We start from the raw sequence: 18,123 nt of genomic DNA, 5'->3' as shown, positions 1-18,123 counted from the left end.
CTTTCAAACATAAAGACGATGGAATCCGTTAATGTGTCGTTTCTTATTTACATTTAAAACACTAAATCAAGTTTTTTTTAACCATACTCCATTATATTGCACTCTCTTCTGATTTCTAGTCCTCCTATAGAAGTCTTTGTCCAGCTCAGAGTTTATATGCAGCATTTAACAATATCAACCTTTAAAATGGAATGGTTGGCGGAGAACCTACTAGCACTGGGTTATGTGTCCCACTAACTTTCTTGCACAGAGAAAATCAAATCTAAGGACCAGAATGTACATTAGCTGAGAAAGGCTGTAACTTTTGCAACTAGGCTATAGACACGAGACAAATAATGAATGGGTTTGTTGTCGAGTTGCTCGGAACACGGAACTAAATTAGCAACCACCATCCTACCATTTAAATATGCCAAAGATACCAAAGAAGCTCCCTGCTGGAAAAGAATTAAAGTTTCCAAGAATCAAATGTTTAGCTGCAAAGTACGTAATGTAACGTATCTGTAAATAATAGGGACTGAAATGACTTGCCATGGGAACATAGATTATCTTACTAAGAACTAACTTTATAGTTTCTGTGAAGAAGCTGGGTTATTAGGAATAAAGTTCCAATGTCACATCTTCTCAGTGAACCCAGAAGGTCAGCCACTGATATCCTACAGTATTTTTAAAAATACATTTGAAATCTGGAAAAATACGAAGGAAAGGTGATTTAATACTAAAATATAAGGAACTGATATTCAGCTACTGCACTGGAGCAGATTTTCTGGAGTAAAGATTAGAGAAAATCTTTTGAGATCTAAAAATCAATTTTTCCTGCTCAAGTTTACATATAAACTCACTATCTTTAGGTTAAAAATATGAAAAGTCCTTTCAAAGATCTTTGGTGTCATTAAACATGACACAGTACAAACATGGAGAAGAGCAATGTAACAGTGGTCCAAAGATTGTGTGATGGGAAACGTTAAGTGTGAAAGAAACAAGTCCCAAAATTTAAAATGGCATTTTCAAAGATGTAAGAAGGTGCAATTAAACTTTGGGAAGAACTTATATAATCTGTCCATCTTACAAATCTGAGAACGATTATGCATCATCGGGATTTTGATTTACACTGAAGGCATTATTCTTTTATGGGATTAAAAATTGCCTATTCTGTCAGCACTAAAATTTGTCTTCTCTAAAAATTTACATTCTATAAAACTTTAAAAAAATCAATTCAATTAAAAAATAATTAAAGAGAGCACTCAAAGATTAGTCACACAGATAATCCTCCATCTGCACAGAGATAATGTACTTCATTCATTTGAAGAGTATGCTTTCATTATTTGTAACTTATCCTTCACAATTTGTACTGTGTGCTAACTTTCCCTCCAAAAGTTCAGAAAACATGTAAATAGCTAAATTGTATAAATCTTAAACTAAACTTGTTTCTTACATAAAAAAAAAAAGTATCAAATCCACAAATCTAGTGACGGTAATAAAGTAGCAGGAGTCCCAGCCTGGAATTTAGATTTTCCCTGGAGAGAGGTTCTGGGCTGCTACCAATACTATGGCCCAGTTTTTGCTTGGTAACTCAAGTTACAAAAAGGACATCAGATGGACTGTATACTCAGTGGCCAGTAAGAATGTTGCTGGAAGACCTTGAGTTAGATGTCCCAGGAAAGCTTGAGTCGAATAGTATAGTAGTGAAATTTAGCTTAGATCATGTTCTAGAAAATCACGATGGGGTATGTATCTTTACAAGGGGCCCAGATGGCCTAGCAACATGCTTCTTTAACTAAATCCATTATGAAGGTTTTCTTCTGACGGCAAACAGGAAACTGAAAAATAAGTGTATCTGGGCCATTTCAAGATTTCCTGAAAGGTTTGCAAATATGTTGGATCCTGACAGCAAAAGTATCCCTAAGAAGGCTCTGGTTTGGTTTAGGTTTGATTTGTCTGTATACAGAGCTGCTTTTGTTTCAGTCCCATTAGAACATCACTCTTACAGGGATTTATTTTTGAATCCAAGAAATTTAGACTTGCTTGACCTCCTAGTTCAATCTAAAAAGCCTGTCGGTGGCCTAACAATATAGGCCACTGTGGTGGATTTCTGGTCAGTTGGCAGCTCTTTCTGAGAAACTCAAACGCTGGCCTCACATGACCTAACTTGACTGTTCTCTAGGCCTTTTTCGGTTGACAAATGACCCTAAAATTAAGCCTTGTAAGAAACAAATCATGTCTATTCTTGAGTAAGCAAGAAGAAAGCATGAGGAAAAACAACCAGTCAGATGGTACAGGCAGGCTGTATTCTGCTTTTAATTAAACCTTCTGAAATAGGGCATTTTTTAATACTAGATCCAAGAGTTTGCCCAAACGTGAGACCTTTCACTATGATAAGAGTTTCTTTTCCATAAAACTCCACTAAAAACATTTTTAAAAGTGTTAAAACCGCATTTTCTAATGTGCTCTTCTGAAGCAGCTACGGTAATAATTAAATGATCTTTACATTAAATGAATATCCTATTATTAATCTGCTGCTTTAAACCATTTTTTATTAGGAGTGTCATATAATCGTCTATTTAATTACTGAGGCAATACACTACATTTTGACTTATGATGTGACTGATTTTGTATAGGTAAACACCAAAGATTTGTACAAGTGGTGGTAGCAAAAACGGATTTCTACTGTAGAAAGGTAAAAGAGAACAAAGCAAAGACACTGGCAGAAGTGGTTTTATGAGATAATGTTTGAAGGACCACAGAGAGAAGAAAGTGGCTATGTTCTTGGATTGTGAGTGCTGCAAGCCAGCCCATCGAATATTCTTCAGCTGAGCATATCACATTCCTTCCTGGGGGAAACCTCCCCCCCTTTCCTTGAGAATAGCATGAAGAAGAATCAGTGCTTGTTGCACTTGGAAGGCTTTTAGAACATTCCTTTGCCTTCGGGTGAAGTTGGCCATGGTGCTATAAAAAGAGAAGGGCACGCAGTGGGAAACACTGATACTGGGGACAAGCTGATTCTTGATATTTTAGAGTAAATTCCAGCCCCTGTTTTCAGAAGTAATTCATCTGAACAAATAAGGGAATGTGAGGGACTCCTGTAGTTAATCATACTTTCAGTGAAAGTCACATATTCTTTTCACAAAGATGTACGATGCAGGAGCTAACTTGGAGACAGGATGGAGCAACTGGGGACTGAACTAGGGGATGGAACTAAGGCTGAATTCCCTACTACTAGACAGCTGCATTTGGAGAATTTAGCTTTTCCTAGTATATAACTGTCCACAAATAATTGATATTGGATGAATGGATAAGCAAAATGTGGTATATATATAACATGAACTATTTTCCGGTCTTTGAAAGGAAGGAAATTCTGACACATACTACAACATGGCTGAACCTTGAGGACATTACATTAGGTGAAACAAGCTAGTCACAAAAGAACAAATACAGTATGAGTCTACTTATATGAAGTGCCTACAGTAGTCAAATTCATTGAGACAGAAAGTAGAATGGTGGCTGCCAGGGGCTAGGGAGAGGGGAAAATGGTAAGTGGCTGTTTAATGGGTACAGAGTTTCAGTGGGAGAAGCTGGAAAAAGTTCTGGATCTCTGGATAGTGGTGAATATACTGAATTCTCCCAAATGGTGCACTTAAAAATGCTTCAAGTGGTAAATTTTATGTTATGTATACTTTACCACAGTAAAGAGACCAAAAAATTGACATTATGTCACATAAAATCTGCCAAAAAGCTGTGAAGTTTGGGAAATGGCCATGTATTTGAATACAGAAAAAAATGAACTAAAAGAATAAACTAAAACATGATGCTCTGAGAAGGCGCCCCCTCCCTTATTGAAAAATACATAAAATTATGTAATTCATAATGTTCTTAAAAAGGACAATGCGGACTTCTTTCCCAAGTCACAACTACACACTGGTTAATGAAACAGTTCTTGGGAGAGAAAAACAAATTCAGCATTTTAAAGTCAAGAAATGGTACATTCTTAGCCATAAAGCTAAATGTTGAGATGCAGAAATCCGAGTCATGACCCAGCGAAACCTATTGGGATGATCACTTTGGCGGGCTCTGGGCACTGCAGAGGGTGGGCGGCTTGGCTTTGCTGGATTGGTGTTAGGACACAGGGACAATGCCAGGAGACACTGGAAAGTGCTGTCACAGTAGGAACAATGGATTACAAATGACATTTTGGGACCCGCAGTACACTATAGTCCTTACACATGGAAGGACCTTACAATAGTGCTTTACCTTAAAACATGTCAAAAGGGTAACAGATTTTTTTTAAAATAAAGAGATATATTCTCATTTTTTCATTTTTAAAAGCTTTACAGAGGTATCATTTAAAAACTGCACAATTTACCCATTGTAAGTGTACAGTTGGATGACTTTCAGTAAATTCATACAGCTGTACAACCATCATCTCAATCCAGTTTTAGACCATTTCCTTTATCCTCAAATGCTCTCTTGTATTGTATCTTAGAATTCTTTGCCTAAACCAAGGTAGTGAAGATTTACTCCTATATTTCCTTTTAAAAGTTTTAATCGTACAGCGGATCTGTAATTCATCTTGAGGAAATTTCTGTGCATGGTATGAGGTAAGGGTCTAAGTTTACCTCTTTGCATATGGAAATTTAATTGCTCCAGCACCACGTTTAAAAAAAAGCACTATCCTTTCCCCATTGAATGAATCGCCCTTGTACCTTTGCTGAAAAGCAAATGGCAAAGAATGTGAGGGTTTATTTCTGAACTCTGTCCTGTTCTGTTCCACTCATTCTTATATCTATCCTTACACCAATACCAGACTATTTTCATTACAACAAGCTTTGAAATCAGTTCTCCAGCTTTGTTCTTTTTACAAAATTGTTTTGGTATTTGCATATAAATTTTAGGATCAGCTTGTCAACTTCTATTAAAAAATTCTGCTGGGATGTTGATTAAGGATTGCACTGAATCTAAATAATCAATATGGAGAAAACTGTCATCTTAACAATACTGAGTCCTCCAATCCAACAAAATCTCTCCATTTTTTTTTAAGATCTTCTTTACTTTCTTTCATTAACAGCTGTAATTTTCATTGCATGAGTCCTATACTTTTCTGATTAAATTATTTTATTCTTTTCGATGGTACTGTGAATATTTAAAAATTTTATTTTTACATTATTCGTTGTTTGTATATAATAGTACAGTTAATTTTTGTATGTTGATCTTGTATCCTGCAATCTTGCTAAACTTGCCTATTAGTTCTAGTAGATTTTTTGTTGATTCCTTAGGGTTTTCTACATACGAGAATATATCTTTGTGAGAAGAAAGTTTTACTTCTTCTTTTCTAGTCTGCATGTCCAGAATTTCTTTTTCTTGCTTTATTGCACTGGCCAGAACTTCCAAAACAATGCTGAATGGAAGTGGTGAGAGTGGACAATCCTTGCTTTGTTTCTGGTTGTATTAGTTTTCTATTGCTGCTTAACAAATGACCACATTCTTAGTAGCTTTTTCTTAAGTTTACTGGTATCTACATTAAAAATGAAGAAAAACTACTTTTCATATTTAGGACATAGAATATTTCTAGCTCTTTTTACTTCAGGAATCTTGTTTCATGTGATGCTTCTCTATTGACCCTAATACATATATATACACAGAGTATAATACACTGATATGCAGATGGAAACAGTATGGCAGTTTTTGTCCATCCAATTAGAAACAGTGGGATGAGAGACTCCTATATCCAAAGCAAGCTTCAGTGCAGTTTAATCTCCAGCTCCAGGAGGCAGGTAGCACAAGGGCCACCACCACTGCCCCACTACCCAGCTGGCTTCATACTTGCTGAAGTTCACTCTTAGAGACCAGATGGGATCCTGAGAAGGTATCAGTAGCTCAGCCTCTCAAAGTCCTCAAACAGGCTTTATTATTCCAGACATTTAAGTGCAAATCGACTGGACTGCAAATTCATGGGAAACTTAGCTTTGGCATTTCCTGACTCATCAGTCTGTTTAAACATCCAGACTTAACACTGTATCAACTTACTTCTCAGACTCCAAATTGCTTAAAAGCATCAAGTTCCCTTCTGATTTCTAAAATAAACTTTCTAAAATAAAAACTTCTGATTCCTAAAAATAAGCTATTCCCAAATGTGATTACTAATTTAATATCATCTTAAAAAAAGCAAAATAGTAAATTAAGAGTTGTAGTTTTCCAGTGTTAACTCCAGGTCAGATAGAAAAACTCTCTAACTCTCCCTAAAATGCAAAAAATGATAATAAATGTGTCAATAATATAAAATATGGAGGATTAAAGACATCAACTAACTTTTAATGCAATATTTTAAAATATTCTATTATAAAACACTTATGAATTAATACAAAAACTGCTAAATTAAGTTGCTATTGCAGTTAGTTTTACTTTATTAATCTAATCACCAATTATTTTTTAGGATTTCTCACAAAAATAATCTTAATTAAGAGGGGCATCACATTTATCATGGAAACCGCAGTCTGTAACAAATGCTAACAGCTGCTCAGAGGTATGACAGATGGTGGGTGACTTTAAAACTTAGTCATCAAAGTTTGGCAGAGATAAATGTGTAATTTAACAATGTTTTATAACATTGTTGGTTTACAAAATAAACATTAATTCTGTAATAGGAAAATTTCTACCAGAAATTAGTAACACTGAGAATCACCACCAAGTAACATTTGCAAAACACTTTTTATCTGGAAAAACTCTTGATTTTTCAGTCCATCAAAAACACTAACATCATCTAACCATCCAATGTATCACATACAAGTTCCAAGACTGATTCAAAATATTATTAAAAGACATAATTACACTTTAATACCAGTTCCAAGAAAGTCTAATTAATGAATGATGGGGTAACATTTCCTTATTTTATATCTGATTTTTGTAATTCACATTCTTACTTGAAAAAAAAATAAATTCAGGGCAAAATCAGTTTTCCATGCTGTACTGGGCTGAATATTGTCCCCTCAAAACTCATGTGTACCCAGAACCTCAGAATGTGACCTTATTTGTAAATCATGTCTTTGCAGATATAATTAGTTAAGATGAGGTCACAATGGATTAGAGTGGGCCCTAAATCCAATGACTGGTGTCCTTATAAGAAGGCCATGTGAAGACATAGAATCACACACATACAGAAGAAAAGGCCACGTGAAGATGGAGTCAGAGCCTGGAGTGATGCAGCTACAAACCAAGGAATGCCAAGGTGTAGGCAACTAACTACAAGAGGCAAGGAGAGATTCTTCCTGGAGACTTGGAGGGAGCATGCCTCTGCTGACACCTTGATTTAAGACTTCTAGCCTCCAGAACTGTGAGAGAATAATTTGTCATCTTAAGCTACCCAGTTTGTGTCAGCCTTAGCAAACTAATACACAGGCCAAGTTGTACTTTATTAAAATTGATCTATATTTTTCATATACAAGACCATCTCTGTACCAGTGCTTTTAATTTCTGAAAGCAGACATATTGGAACAAGCTGGACCAAGCACAGTTCCTCCTCAAGCCTCTTTATTTCTTCCCACAAAATGAGAAGCAGCATGTGTGTGCCAGGCGGTGCTGGTTGAGTAGCAAATATTTAGACATTCTGGATCTACTTCTAACTACAGATTACTAGATTTTAACTACAGATTACTAGAATTTAAATCAGAAAGCATTTCCTCTCTCAGTGAAACCACAGATTTTCTCTTTTTGTTTTAATGGAAATTCTTTCAATATGACAGATGTTTTGTTTCTTCCAGAGAAATTCTAGTAACATTTCTTTGAATTTTGAGCTTGTTACTATTTTAAAGGCATGACTAGAAAAAATAAAATACTACATAATCTTTTGTCTTCCGAAGGACCTTAATCCTGATTCTTTAGGTCAGGTTAAAAATTATGGCCTTAAATTTATCAATTTTGAGTGTTAATGAATTAACAGGAATTATTGAAATATAATAAAGATATTTCATGAAGTGGCTCAGTGAGATTAAGTAACAGTCAAGCCATGGGCCACAAAGCTAGGCCACTAGGTGTCACTATTTGGAATCCTATAAAGGAGCCAACATTGATTCTGCAAAACAAAACAATCCAAATCCAAGCATGGGATATGGAACATCAGAAGAAAGAAAAATGAATGGTCAAAGTTTGAAAAGCTTCTTCTCAAGAGTTGGTCATACCATGATCTTTTTAATGTATTTATATCTTTATATACCACATTGTGAATTTTTTTTATTGTGATTAAAAAAAAATTGAAGCATAGTCAGTTACAATGTGTCAATCTCTGGTGTACAGCATAATGTCCCAGTCATGCATATATGTGCATATATTCACATATATTCATTTTCATATTCTTTTTCATTAAAGGTTATTACAAGATCCCGAATATAGTTCCCCGTGCTATACAGAAGAAACTTTTAAAATCTATTTTTATATATAGTAGTTAATGTTTGCAAATCTCAGACTCCCAAATTTATCCCTACCCACTCCCTTCCCTCTGGTAACCATAAGATTGTTTACTATATCTGCGAGTCTGTTTCTATTTTGTAGATGAGTTTATTAGTGTCTTCTTTCTTTTTTTAGATTCCACATATGAGTGATATTATATGGTATATTTTTCTTTCTCTTTCTGGCTTACTTCACTTAGAATGATGAAATGATCCCTTTTTTATGCATACCATAAGCATTTAAAGATTTAACTTTTTAAAAATGGTTAGATTTCTCTAAATGGCAGCCACTTGAATACTTCATGGATCACATTACTGAAATATAGCCTGGTAACTCTGAAACAAGAGCTTAAGCTTTAAGGGCCGTAGATCATGAGGGCATAGTCTAATGATGGCTTATGTCATTCATGGTGATTAAGCTTTCACTGAAAAATGGCTCAGTTTGGATTTTCAGAACCAAATGCATCCCAACACTGCCCAGGGCTGGCCTTATAGTCCAGTTATTTCAGGAGAGTTCTGGGGTTCACGTGTAGTGCCTGCCTATAAAATTCTGTAGACATGCTGCCTTTTTACTGGGCACAGCTCATTTTCAGTCCGCCAGCCCCTTTTCAAATCGAGATGCATTGACAGGGCAGATGCTGACAGTACAAGCACTTCTTTAAGTTTATAATTCATAAAAATCCAAAGGGAACTTTGAACACAATTTCCTCACTAAAATCTATGAGTCTCTTCTGATGCTGACAGTGTCTACCCAAGAATGCTGCAGCTATTTAAAATACATGTTTTGAGTGAGGTCTGAGAAGTTTAGCATTGAACGGTAAATGGTGGCCCGGCTCAGTTCCAAGGTCCAGCCTGTGTCTGAATATCTGCCCCTCCCTGTAGAAACCAGCAACGTTCCTGTACTTCCCCTGCAGTCTAAAGTTTGGTATGCTCAGACACCTCGTTACATTAGGTAAGAAAAACCCAACTTTGAAAACCAATGTGGGCCTCTTTAAGTCTTTAAATGATGGCAAAAAGTCCTTGATCTAAAGAGGGTCAGGAAATCTTAGCAATGACTTAACTGCTGACTACACTGAAATAAACCAAATCTCCATGCTGTGCTGTAGTGACTTTCAAATATCCCACTTACTAATCCTAGTAAAGGGTATGACTTCTGTGGGAAGTTCACAACTGTGAAAACTTGCTGCATCATATGAAACAATGATAAAGAACAACAGACATTTAAAGAGCCAATGAAGAGATCAAACTCTAATTCAAATAACATGTTAACAATAACAATAATGAAGATGATGACGGAGGAGAAGAAAGTGGAATGCTAGGAGCGATCCACAAAATAGAATAAATTTCAAGGGCTTTTTGGTGTCCAAGGAAAGTAACAAGTTATTTGAAATAACTTAATCTGAAATGTCCTCAAATTACTTAAGATAAATTACACTAAAGAGAAAACCCATTTCTGCGTTCTCCTGAGCACATTTTCTAGCTTTACTGAGGTATAACTGACAAATACAACTGGAACATATTTAAAGTGTACAATGTGAGGATTTGATAAATGTACACACTGTGAAAGGATTCTTACAATCAAGTTAATTAACACATCCATCACATCACATATTTATCTTTTAAAAAATGAGAATACCTAAGTTCTATTCTCTTAGTCAATTTCAATTATAAAATATAGTGTTATCAGCTACAGTCACCACAGTATACATTAGCCCCTCAGACTTTATTTATCTTAAGACTGAAATTCTCAGCCCCTTTCCTCACCTCTTCCCATTCCCCCCACCTCCCAGCCTGGGGCAATCATCATTCCATTTTGTTTCTGAGTTTGACTTCTTGTAAGATTACACAGAGAAGTCAAACCATGCAGTATTTGTCTTTCTCTGTCTGGCTTATTTCACTGAGCACATTTAAAAACTATGGTTCCTAGCTCTCTTGCAGCTAGGTAGGCATACAACTAGTACTTGCCAACGGGATATGGGCAAAAGTGATATAGCCCACGTCCAACCTTGACCCTGCAAAATTCTCCACTTTCTCCATTCTGCTGGCTGGGTGCAAAGGATGCAGTGCAAAATTCCAAAGCTTTGGGAGATGGCAGAAGCACACAGTGGAAGAGGACTGGATTCCTGAATGACTGTGTGGAAGAGACTCTCCTTGTACCCTCCCCAACTCCAGTTATCTTCATTAGACTGTGGTGTGAGCAAGAAATATACTTCTATTCTGTTGAGCCACTCAAATTTTAGGATTTCATGCTGTAGCAGTTAGTCCTGAATTAATACATACACTAAATTAAAAAGCCAAATTAAAATTTTAAAATAATAATTAATTTGATTTGACTAAGTCTATGGATGGAAGCAACTGTTACATACCTATGACTGCACTTAGTGTGAAGCAGAAACACACTGTGACACTCTTAGCTTTTCCTAAACTGGTCTTTATCAATTCGACAAGATTGTGAATAAAAGTTCTGTGCCCAAAGGAATTTGAGAAACACTATTGTATAAATGGAATAAAGAATGCAGCATTTCCCAAACTTATTTGGTCAATAAATAAATTAATCAACAAATTTAAGATCTACTCCCCCTTCCTGAATGGCAATATCCATCACCATCTCCCAGAGTAATGTTCTGTAGAATACATTCTGGAAAACTTTGCTTTAATCTGCATCATATGGTGGCTTAATCAGAATTAGCACCAAAAAGTTCTAAGCACTCCAGAGTAAATACCATTCTCTTATTAAGGACAGATTTTTCTTGTAAAAAAGACTAATATGTATTAAGAAAGCTTTCATTGCTGAAGTTAACCAAGTTCTCTAAGAAAGGTATTTTACTTAAAATTTGACTGAAATCAAGGCAGACGTGAACTGTCAGCTTCCGATTTTTCTTTGTATCGAATCTGCTGTCAGTGGAGCCTGTCATATTGAATGAGGGACTACAGTCTAACGTTTTAAGGAGAAGAAACCGAGTCTATGAAAACCAGTAATGTTAAATATGAAATATGTGTGTAAATATAGTCCATTGTACAATATCTTATTTACTTTTCTCTCTCCTATACTCATGCTTTAGGTGTAATGCTTTAAAACATTGTTTACTTTATTACCTTTTTTTTGGTTTGATTTTTTTTTTGGGGGGGAGGGGGGATTAGGTTTATTTATTTTTAATGGAGCTACTGGGGATTGAACCAGGACGTTGTGCATGCTAGGTATGCATTCTACCACTGAATTTTACCCTTCCCCTTAAAACAATGTTTAAAAGCAATAAAGAGTAGTAATCACAGCTGAGATCAATGGATTCTTATATAAAATATATAATTTTTTCCACTGTGACTTGCTAGGCTATATTGTATTTGAACTGTACAATATTCTATTTCAGTTATGAGTGACGGGTGATTTCCCACATTTCTCACAGACTTAAGACAACAGAAAAAGGACTGCTATGATGGACATTTGGATATTCATGTAAAGTAAAAAGTTATGATAAATACTCAGTTTACCAAAAAACTTAATAAAAAGAAACACTTACATCTAGTAGTGTGTGAAGATGCTGATCCTGGAAAACACTGTGTAGAAAATCTAAGTCCTTTTCACTGCAGTCTGTAAGTGCGTGAATTTCTTCCAGGCTATCCAGCACCTGTGAGACTGCTCCTGAGGGGAACAAACAGAAAAGAAACAGCTGGTAGAGAAAGTCAGTGTCAAACTAGCCTTACACTTCAGAACTATGGCTAACTAACAGAACATAACAGAAAAGGCTGATGTCTTTACTGAAAAATAGACTTAAATGAGTGTCATATCACTTAAGGATAGAGTATCTGCAGTGGGTTTATGTTCTGAACAATGTATTTGTGTGCTCCTGTTTTCACAGTAAACTGAATTTCAAGGTCAAATCCATTTTAAAGTAAACTGTCTTACTTGAATTAAGGAAATTCATCAACTACAGTTGAGCTACTAGAAGATCTGGGTGCAGATTATACATCGGAAAGAGAGTGTGGGTTGCATGACCCCATGACGTTTTGAAATATTACAGAAATAACACAGGTGCATTCCATCAGGAACGGAAGATAAAGCCAGCTGTAGATCTGAGGGACAAACCTTCAACTGGGAGCTCCCGCTGTGTAAAACAGGCTTCTTAGGATTTTTCAGGCTTAAACTTAAGTTAGCAAAAAATCTCAATCCATTCTGTCTCCTTCCTTTACATACTAAGTCAAGGGAACCAAGTTGTTCTCAGTCTATTGGTCCCTTTTTATTCAGAAGACAGAGAGAAGGGGTAAGTATACTGACTGACACTTCCAAATACCATATTAGGTATTAGAGGAAACCATTTTTGTGGGGCAAAGTAAATGGTAGCATGGTCATTTTCTTTAGATTTCCTCTAATAATCAGGAACCCAGAGAGGTATCAGCAGGGAAGGATACATACTGAGTAGTAACAAAGTCACTTAGCCTTAAAAAAATGACTAGCCTATTTTACTCAGCAGGAAATATGCACATACATATGCCAGACAAAAAAGAGAACCCTGAGAGGCTAGGCTTCAGAACATAGTGTACACAGTGTTAGAGATATTCTAACAATAAGTGCCTAATCATTGCATATCTAAGTCCTGGATCTGTAGTTTTCAACCAGCAGCAATTTGGCACCCTGCTCCCCCCCTCCCTTCCAGGGACATTTGGCAATGTCTAGAGACATTTTTGGTTGTCACAACTCTGGTGGTGGCTGGAGTAGGGGGATGGATTGTGCTACTGTCATCTAGTGGGTGGAAGCCTGGGACCCCATTAAACATCCTACAATGCCAAAGACAGCCCCTCAACAAGAGAGAATTATGTAGCCCAAAATGTCAATAGTGCTGAGGCAGAGAAACCCTGCTTTATATGAAGATAAAAATCTTGAATCTTTCTGCTCTGGAACTCTATAGGGTTCCCAGTTACTTCTGGTCTTGAATCTCATCCATTCACATGCACTTATTGGTAAGAATGTAAATTAGTACCACTTTTACAGAAAGCAATCTGGTAACATATATGTATCAAAGAGTTTTAAAAATGCTCATGATTCAGCTCCATTTACAAAAACCTACATTAAGGAAAAAATAAGTAATGCAGAAAAAGATTTATGTATAAGGATATTTATCATATAAAATGGAAAAAAGATTTAATTATTAGAGAATGATTACATACATTATAGAGCATCCATATTATGGAATATATAGCCAGATGAAATTTGTTTTTGAAGAATTTTAAAGACAGAGAAAGTTGCATGATACAAAATTTGAGAAAGCAGAATACAAAACCACATAAATTGTACATTCCCAATCATAACTGAAAAAAATATATATATACAAATTCAGAAAAAACCCCCAAAGAATGAAATATACCAAAAGGCTAATAGTAGTTAAGTTTATTTTCCTAATTATACTTCATTCTGTTTTTGTCCATATGTTCCAAGGCTTCTACAATGGAAACAAAATGTTGCTACATAAGCAACTGATTTTTTTGCAGTATTATTTATGTCAAAAATTTGGGGCTTAAGCCACAAATCAAGTGGTTATCCACATGGGAATTATGTAGCTAATTTTTTTAAAATTTCACTTTTTATTTTGAGATAATTATAGATTCACATGCAGTTTTAAGAAATAACACAGGAAGATCTCATGTACCCTTCACCCAGTTTCCCCCAAGGGTAACATCTTGTAGAACTGTAATATATCACAGATGGGACACTGACATTGATACAGAGAAGCTACAGAATATTTCCATCACCCCAAGGATCCTTCACGTTGTCCTTTTATAGCTACAATAATTTCACTCCTACCCTTCCTCCTCCTAACCACTGGCAACTATAATCTGTTCTCCATTTCCATAATTTTGTTATTTCAAGGATGCTCTATAAATGAAACAATACAGTATGTAACCTTTGGAGGCTGGCTTTTTTGACTCAGCACAATTCTCTGGAGATTCATCCAGGTTGTTGTATGTATCAATAGTTTAATCCTTTTTATTCTTGAGTAGTATTGCAGGACATGAATGCAGCACAGTTTGATCATTTATCTGTTGACGGGACTGTGGATACTTTTAAATTGTGAGTAATTACACCTACCAGGCTATTGGCATTCTTTCACTGGAAACATTAAGTGGATATTAAGTGAGATTAAAAAGGTACAAGGCAGAAACCAGTCCTCATTTCCCCTGCTGTTCTTGAAAAGGTATTAACCTAATCCACTTCCTTCTATCTGCTCTTCTCAGGACTTTTTGTTCTGAGTAGGAACAAAATCTGGAAATTAGTTTAAAGCCAGCTCTCTCATCATCCCTTATTGAAAGCCTTGGAAAGCAAGAGATGATGTGAAGAAATTAGTCCCAAATATCCCACTTAACACCTAACCCCAGCAACATTACCAACAGTAGAATTAAATGATGCCAGATTTATAAAGTTACTAAATCTAGTTCTAAACTTCTGGATTTAAGAAACTGCAATACGGGGAGAGGGTGTAGCTCAGTGGTAGAGCACATGCTTAGCACGAACGAGGTCGTGGATTCAATCTCCAGTATCTCCATTAAAAAATAAATCAATAAACCTAATTACCTACCCTCCCCAAAAGAAACTGCAATAACAAAAATACTAATGAGATGTGTTTTTTTCTATATTAAAAAAATTCAACAGATAGCACAGAAAACTAATTATCATTTTCACTCAGTTATCTTAGTGGAATCCTACTTTATCTCTACTGTCTCTATCCAGCATTGCTTATGTGATATATAATCTAGACAGCAGTTTATTAATACTATAAGATTAAAATAAAACAACCTTGTTTCTAGCGAATACTAAGATGGCAAATCTAACCGCTGGGAAGCAATTGTGGTTGTACCAGACAAGGGACATATCATCTGTTGGTCTGTGAACTCCTGAAGCTCCGTGCAATTCCTGCCCCAACAGCACTCTCCATGAGTTACCCTATGCGTGCACTTGTTCACTCTGTTTCTGTGCTGTGAGGACTTTAAGGTAGGTCTATATTTGATTCCTTTTATAACACCTACAAGTATGCAGTGAATTAATTAAGTACTAAAGAAACAGTAATAGTCAGCTCCCAAGTCTTGAGTGTTTGTTATGTGCCAGACACGTAAGTCCTCAGGACCACACAGTAAGAGAAACAGATATGGATATGGAATTGAGGTTCAGAGAGGTCAAGGAAGGTCACGACTAGAAGTGGTAAAGGCAGGACTCAACTCCAGGGGGTTTGGATCTGAATTCTATGCTCTTCCTGACCTACTACACTAACTGGCTGGACTAGGAAATAAAGGGGGAGCCTTCAACCAGAAGCGACGTGTGGTTTATGTACAGATATGGAGGTTAGAAAAGAACTTGAACCCTATTGGGTCAGACAATAACCAAAACCTTTATCAAACGTTCCTGCTTTTTGCCAGGTGCGAGGCAGAGGCTTCAGGGAAAACACGAATGAGCCCTGGGCTTGAGGAAGGGGCTCTCAGGCTGGTACGTGAAGCGGGCATACTATACCCTGCAGCAAATGGCACAGAAGAGGTGAAAATAAAGTGGCACAGAAACAGTCTGCAGAGGGAGTCTCTGGGACAGCCTGAGAGAAGAGGGGGATGAGCAGGAATTAAACACCCCCACTTGGGGTCTAATCTGCTCTGACAGACCCAGTGGATGCTTTGCTGAGAAGCTCAAAGGCATCTATTAGCCTGTGTCTCTAGTAGGCAAGACCCACCAGGTTAACAGGTCTATTTAGTTTCCTTGAACCTGTCACCTTTTCTGAACTGATTTATAGTCTTATCTTGTACCCAAATGTGATTAATTCTGTAGGTTTTCAATCATGAAAGGAAGCATTTCCACAGCTGTACTCAAGTTGCCTATGTCAAGCTCTGAAAAGTACCCCTAATTTAAAGTTTCTGTAACTAGCTATGAAAATTAGTTTTTATTCCATTTCTCCTTTGTCTTTTCATATTGAAAAAACACGTACTTTTGGTCTGACCTCAAAATCTTCTTTCACCCTTGATGATTTTAACACCTTCTACGGACACCTCCTCCAGTTCTGTTATTTCTTTCTTTGGGTACAACCAGAGAACCACATCTCATGTCACAGATGTGTACAACTGATATCTGCAGTTCAATACCAAGAGAGGGTGATTTATTTAATGGTAGGACTGTAGGCATCATATTCACTTTTGTATTCCAGGCTGCACTTTGCTGAGTGCTTTGTATGAAAAGACACAATAAAATATATTCGATTAAATTTTTTTTTCTGAGCAAATTCTGAAGAACTGAAAATAAACTACTATAATGAGAAACATGTAACCACAGAAGACAATTTTATAGTGCTGTTTCCTTAAAGTCAAAATGAAAATTATTTTAATACTTGTATGTGTATAACACTTCATAATTTCCGAAGTGTTTTTATACTTCTTGTCTTATGTGATTCCACAATAACCCTGTTCTATAGACAAGTGTTTTTGTATTTTGATATTTGAAAAAGCAGAGGCTCATTGGGGTTAAATGATCCTGGGGCCATAGCAATGAGCAGAAGACGGAGTCCTAGAACCCAGGTCTCTAACACCTGGTCCTTCCACTACAGACTGGCCCCTCCCGAAACCATGTTTTACTCTCAGCAACACTCCTGAATAGTCAACCTGCATTTGGTAATAAGATGATATACAATTTTTACTCTCTCTTTAATCTCAATTTTGTTTACCATATAAGATTTATTTTCTTAGGCCTTGGTCCAAACTTTCACAATGATAAATTTACTAGAAAGTAATCAAGCCCTGCCTTCAGAATAGTATTTTACTTTAATTTTTGCATAATTCATTTGGTAATCAGCTTACATCTAAAAATTAGGCTGATAACCATATATTTTAAATTTGAACATTTCTACTTTTTCTAAGAATTTCACTGATACAAAGTTTTATGCTACTGGTATGAAATATTACTCAAAAAAGCATAAATATGTCAACTGTTTTAAAAATGTTTCTGAGTCTATTTCTTTAAAGAGGAATATACTTTTAAGGTCAATAAAACTTTGAGTCTAGAACAATTTCATTACAAGAGTGGAAAAAGTCTTATAAAAAAGTTGACTGAGTAAAAATAACCTGAAAGGAGGGCAGAAAAATAAACAGTAGAATGTTTAGAAAGTTCTCAGTGTCACAGTAGGTTGAGTCTGTCTTAAAACTATTTCCCTCTAGCTTTGCTATGAAAAATGTCAAACATGGAAAGTTGAAAGAATTGCACTCACCACCTAGATTCTACAATGAACAGTTCTTGCCTTATCACATTATCTATCCACCCATCAATTCATCTTATTTTCTGTTCATTTCAAAATAAGTGGCAGAATGGTCAACATCAGTATACTTCACCCCTAAACGTATTAGCATAGATGTGAATACTTCTCTCTCCAGGTAAAATTTACATAGAGGGAAATACACAAATCTTAAGTGTACTATTCAATGATTTTTGATAAATGTATACACTGCATACATCTGATAAACTGCATACACACATGTATGAAGTTATTTCAGTAACAAAGATTTTTATGTGCTTATTTAAAAATTATATGTTTAGCTACAAAACCCAGTATCACTGAGCTATTTCAGCATCTGAATCTAGTCTCGTTTCTCCTAAAGTTATCAATAACCTCTCTTTCCTATTACGTTAGCCATCTAATTTACACAATACTGAATCAGTACACGTGCTTTCATA

At 36.0% G+C, this 18,123-nt stretch overlaps 1 protein-coding gene across 15 annotated transcripts in view; it reads right to left on the bottom strand.

Moving 5' to 3' along the window:
• Positions 1–18,123, bottom strand: part of CASK (calcium/calmodulin dependent serine protein kinase) — a 314,683-nt gene that overhangs the window by 64,849 nt on the left and 231,711 nt on the right. For all 15 annotated transcript variants that reach the window (XM_064483255.1, XM_064483254.1, XM_064483258.1 and 12 more), the window contains one exon: positions 11,951–12,072. In XM_064483255.1, coding sequence (XP_064339325.1) covers positions 11,951–12,072 — 122 coding nt within the window. The remainder of the gene's footprint in view (positions 1–11,950; positions 12,073–18,123) is intronic.

The sequence above is a fragment of the Camelus dromedarius genome, chromosome X (assembly GCF_036321535.1).
Source record: "Camelus dromedarius isolate mCamDro1 chromosome X, mCamDro1.pat, whole genome shotgun sequence".
In the NCBI taxonomy this organism is placed as follows: domain Eukaryota; kingdom Metazoa; phylum Chordata; class Mammalia; order Artiodactyla; family Camelidae; genus Camelus; species Camelus dromedarius.
This window is presented reverse-complemented; position numbering and strand designations above follow the sequence as displayed.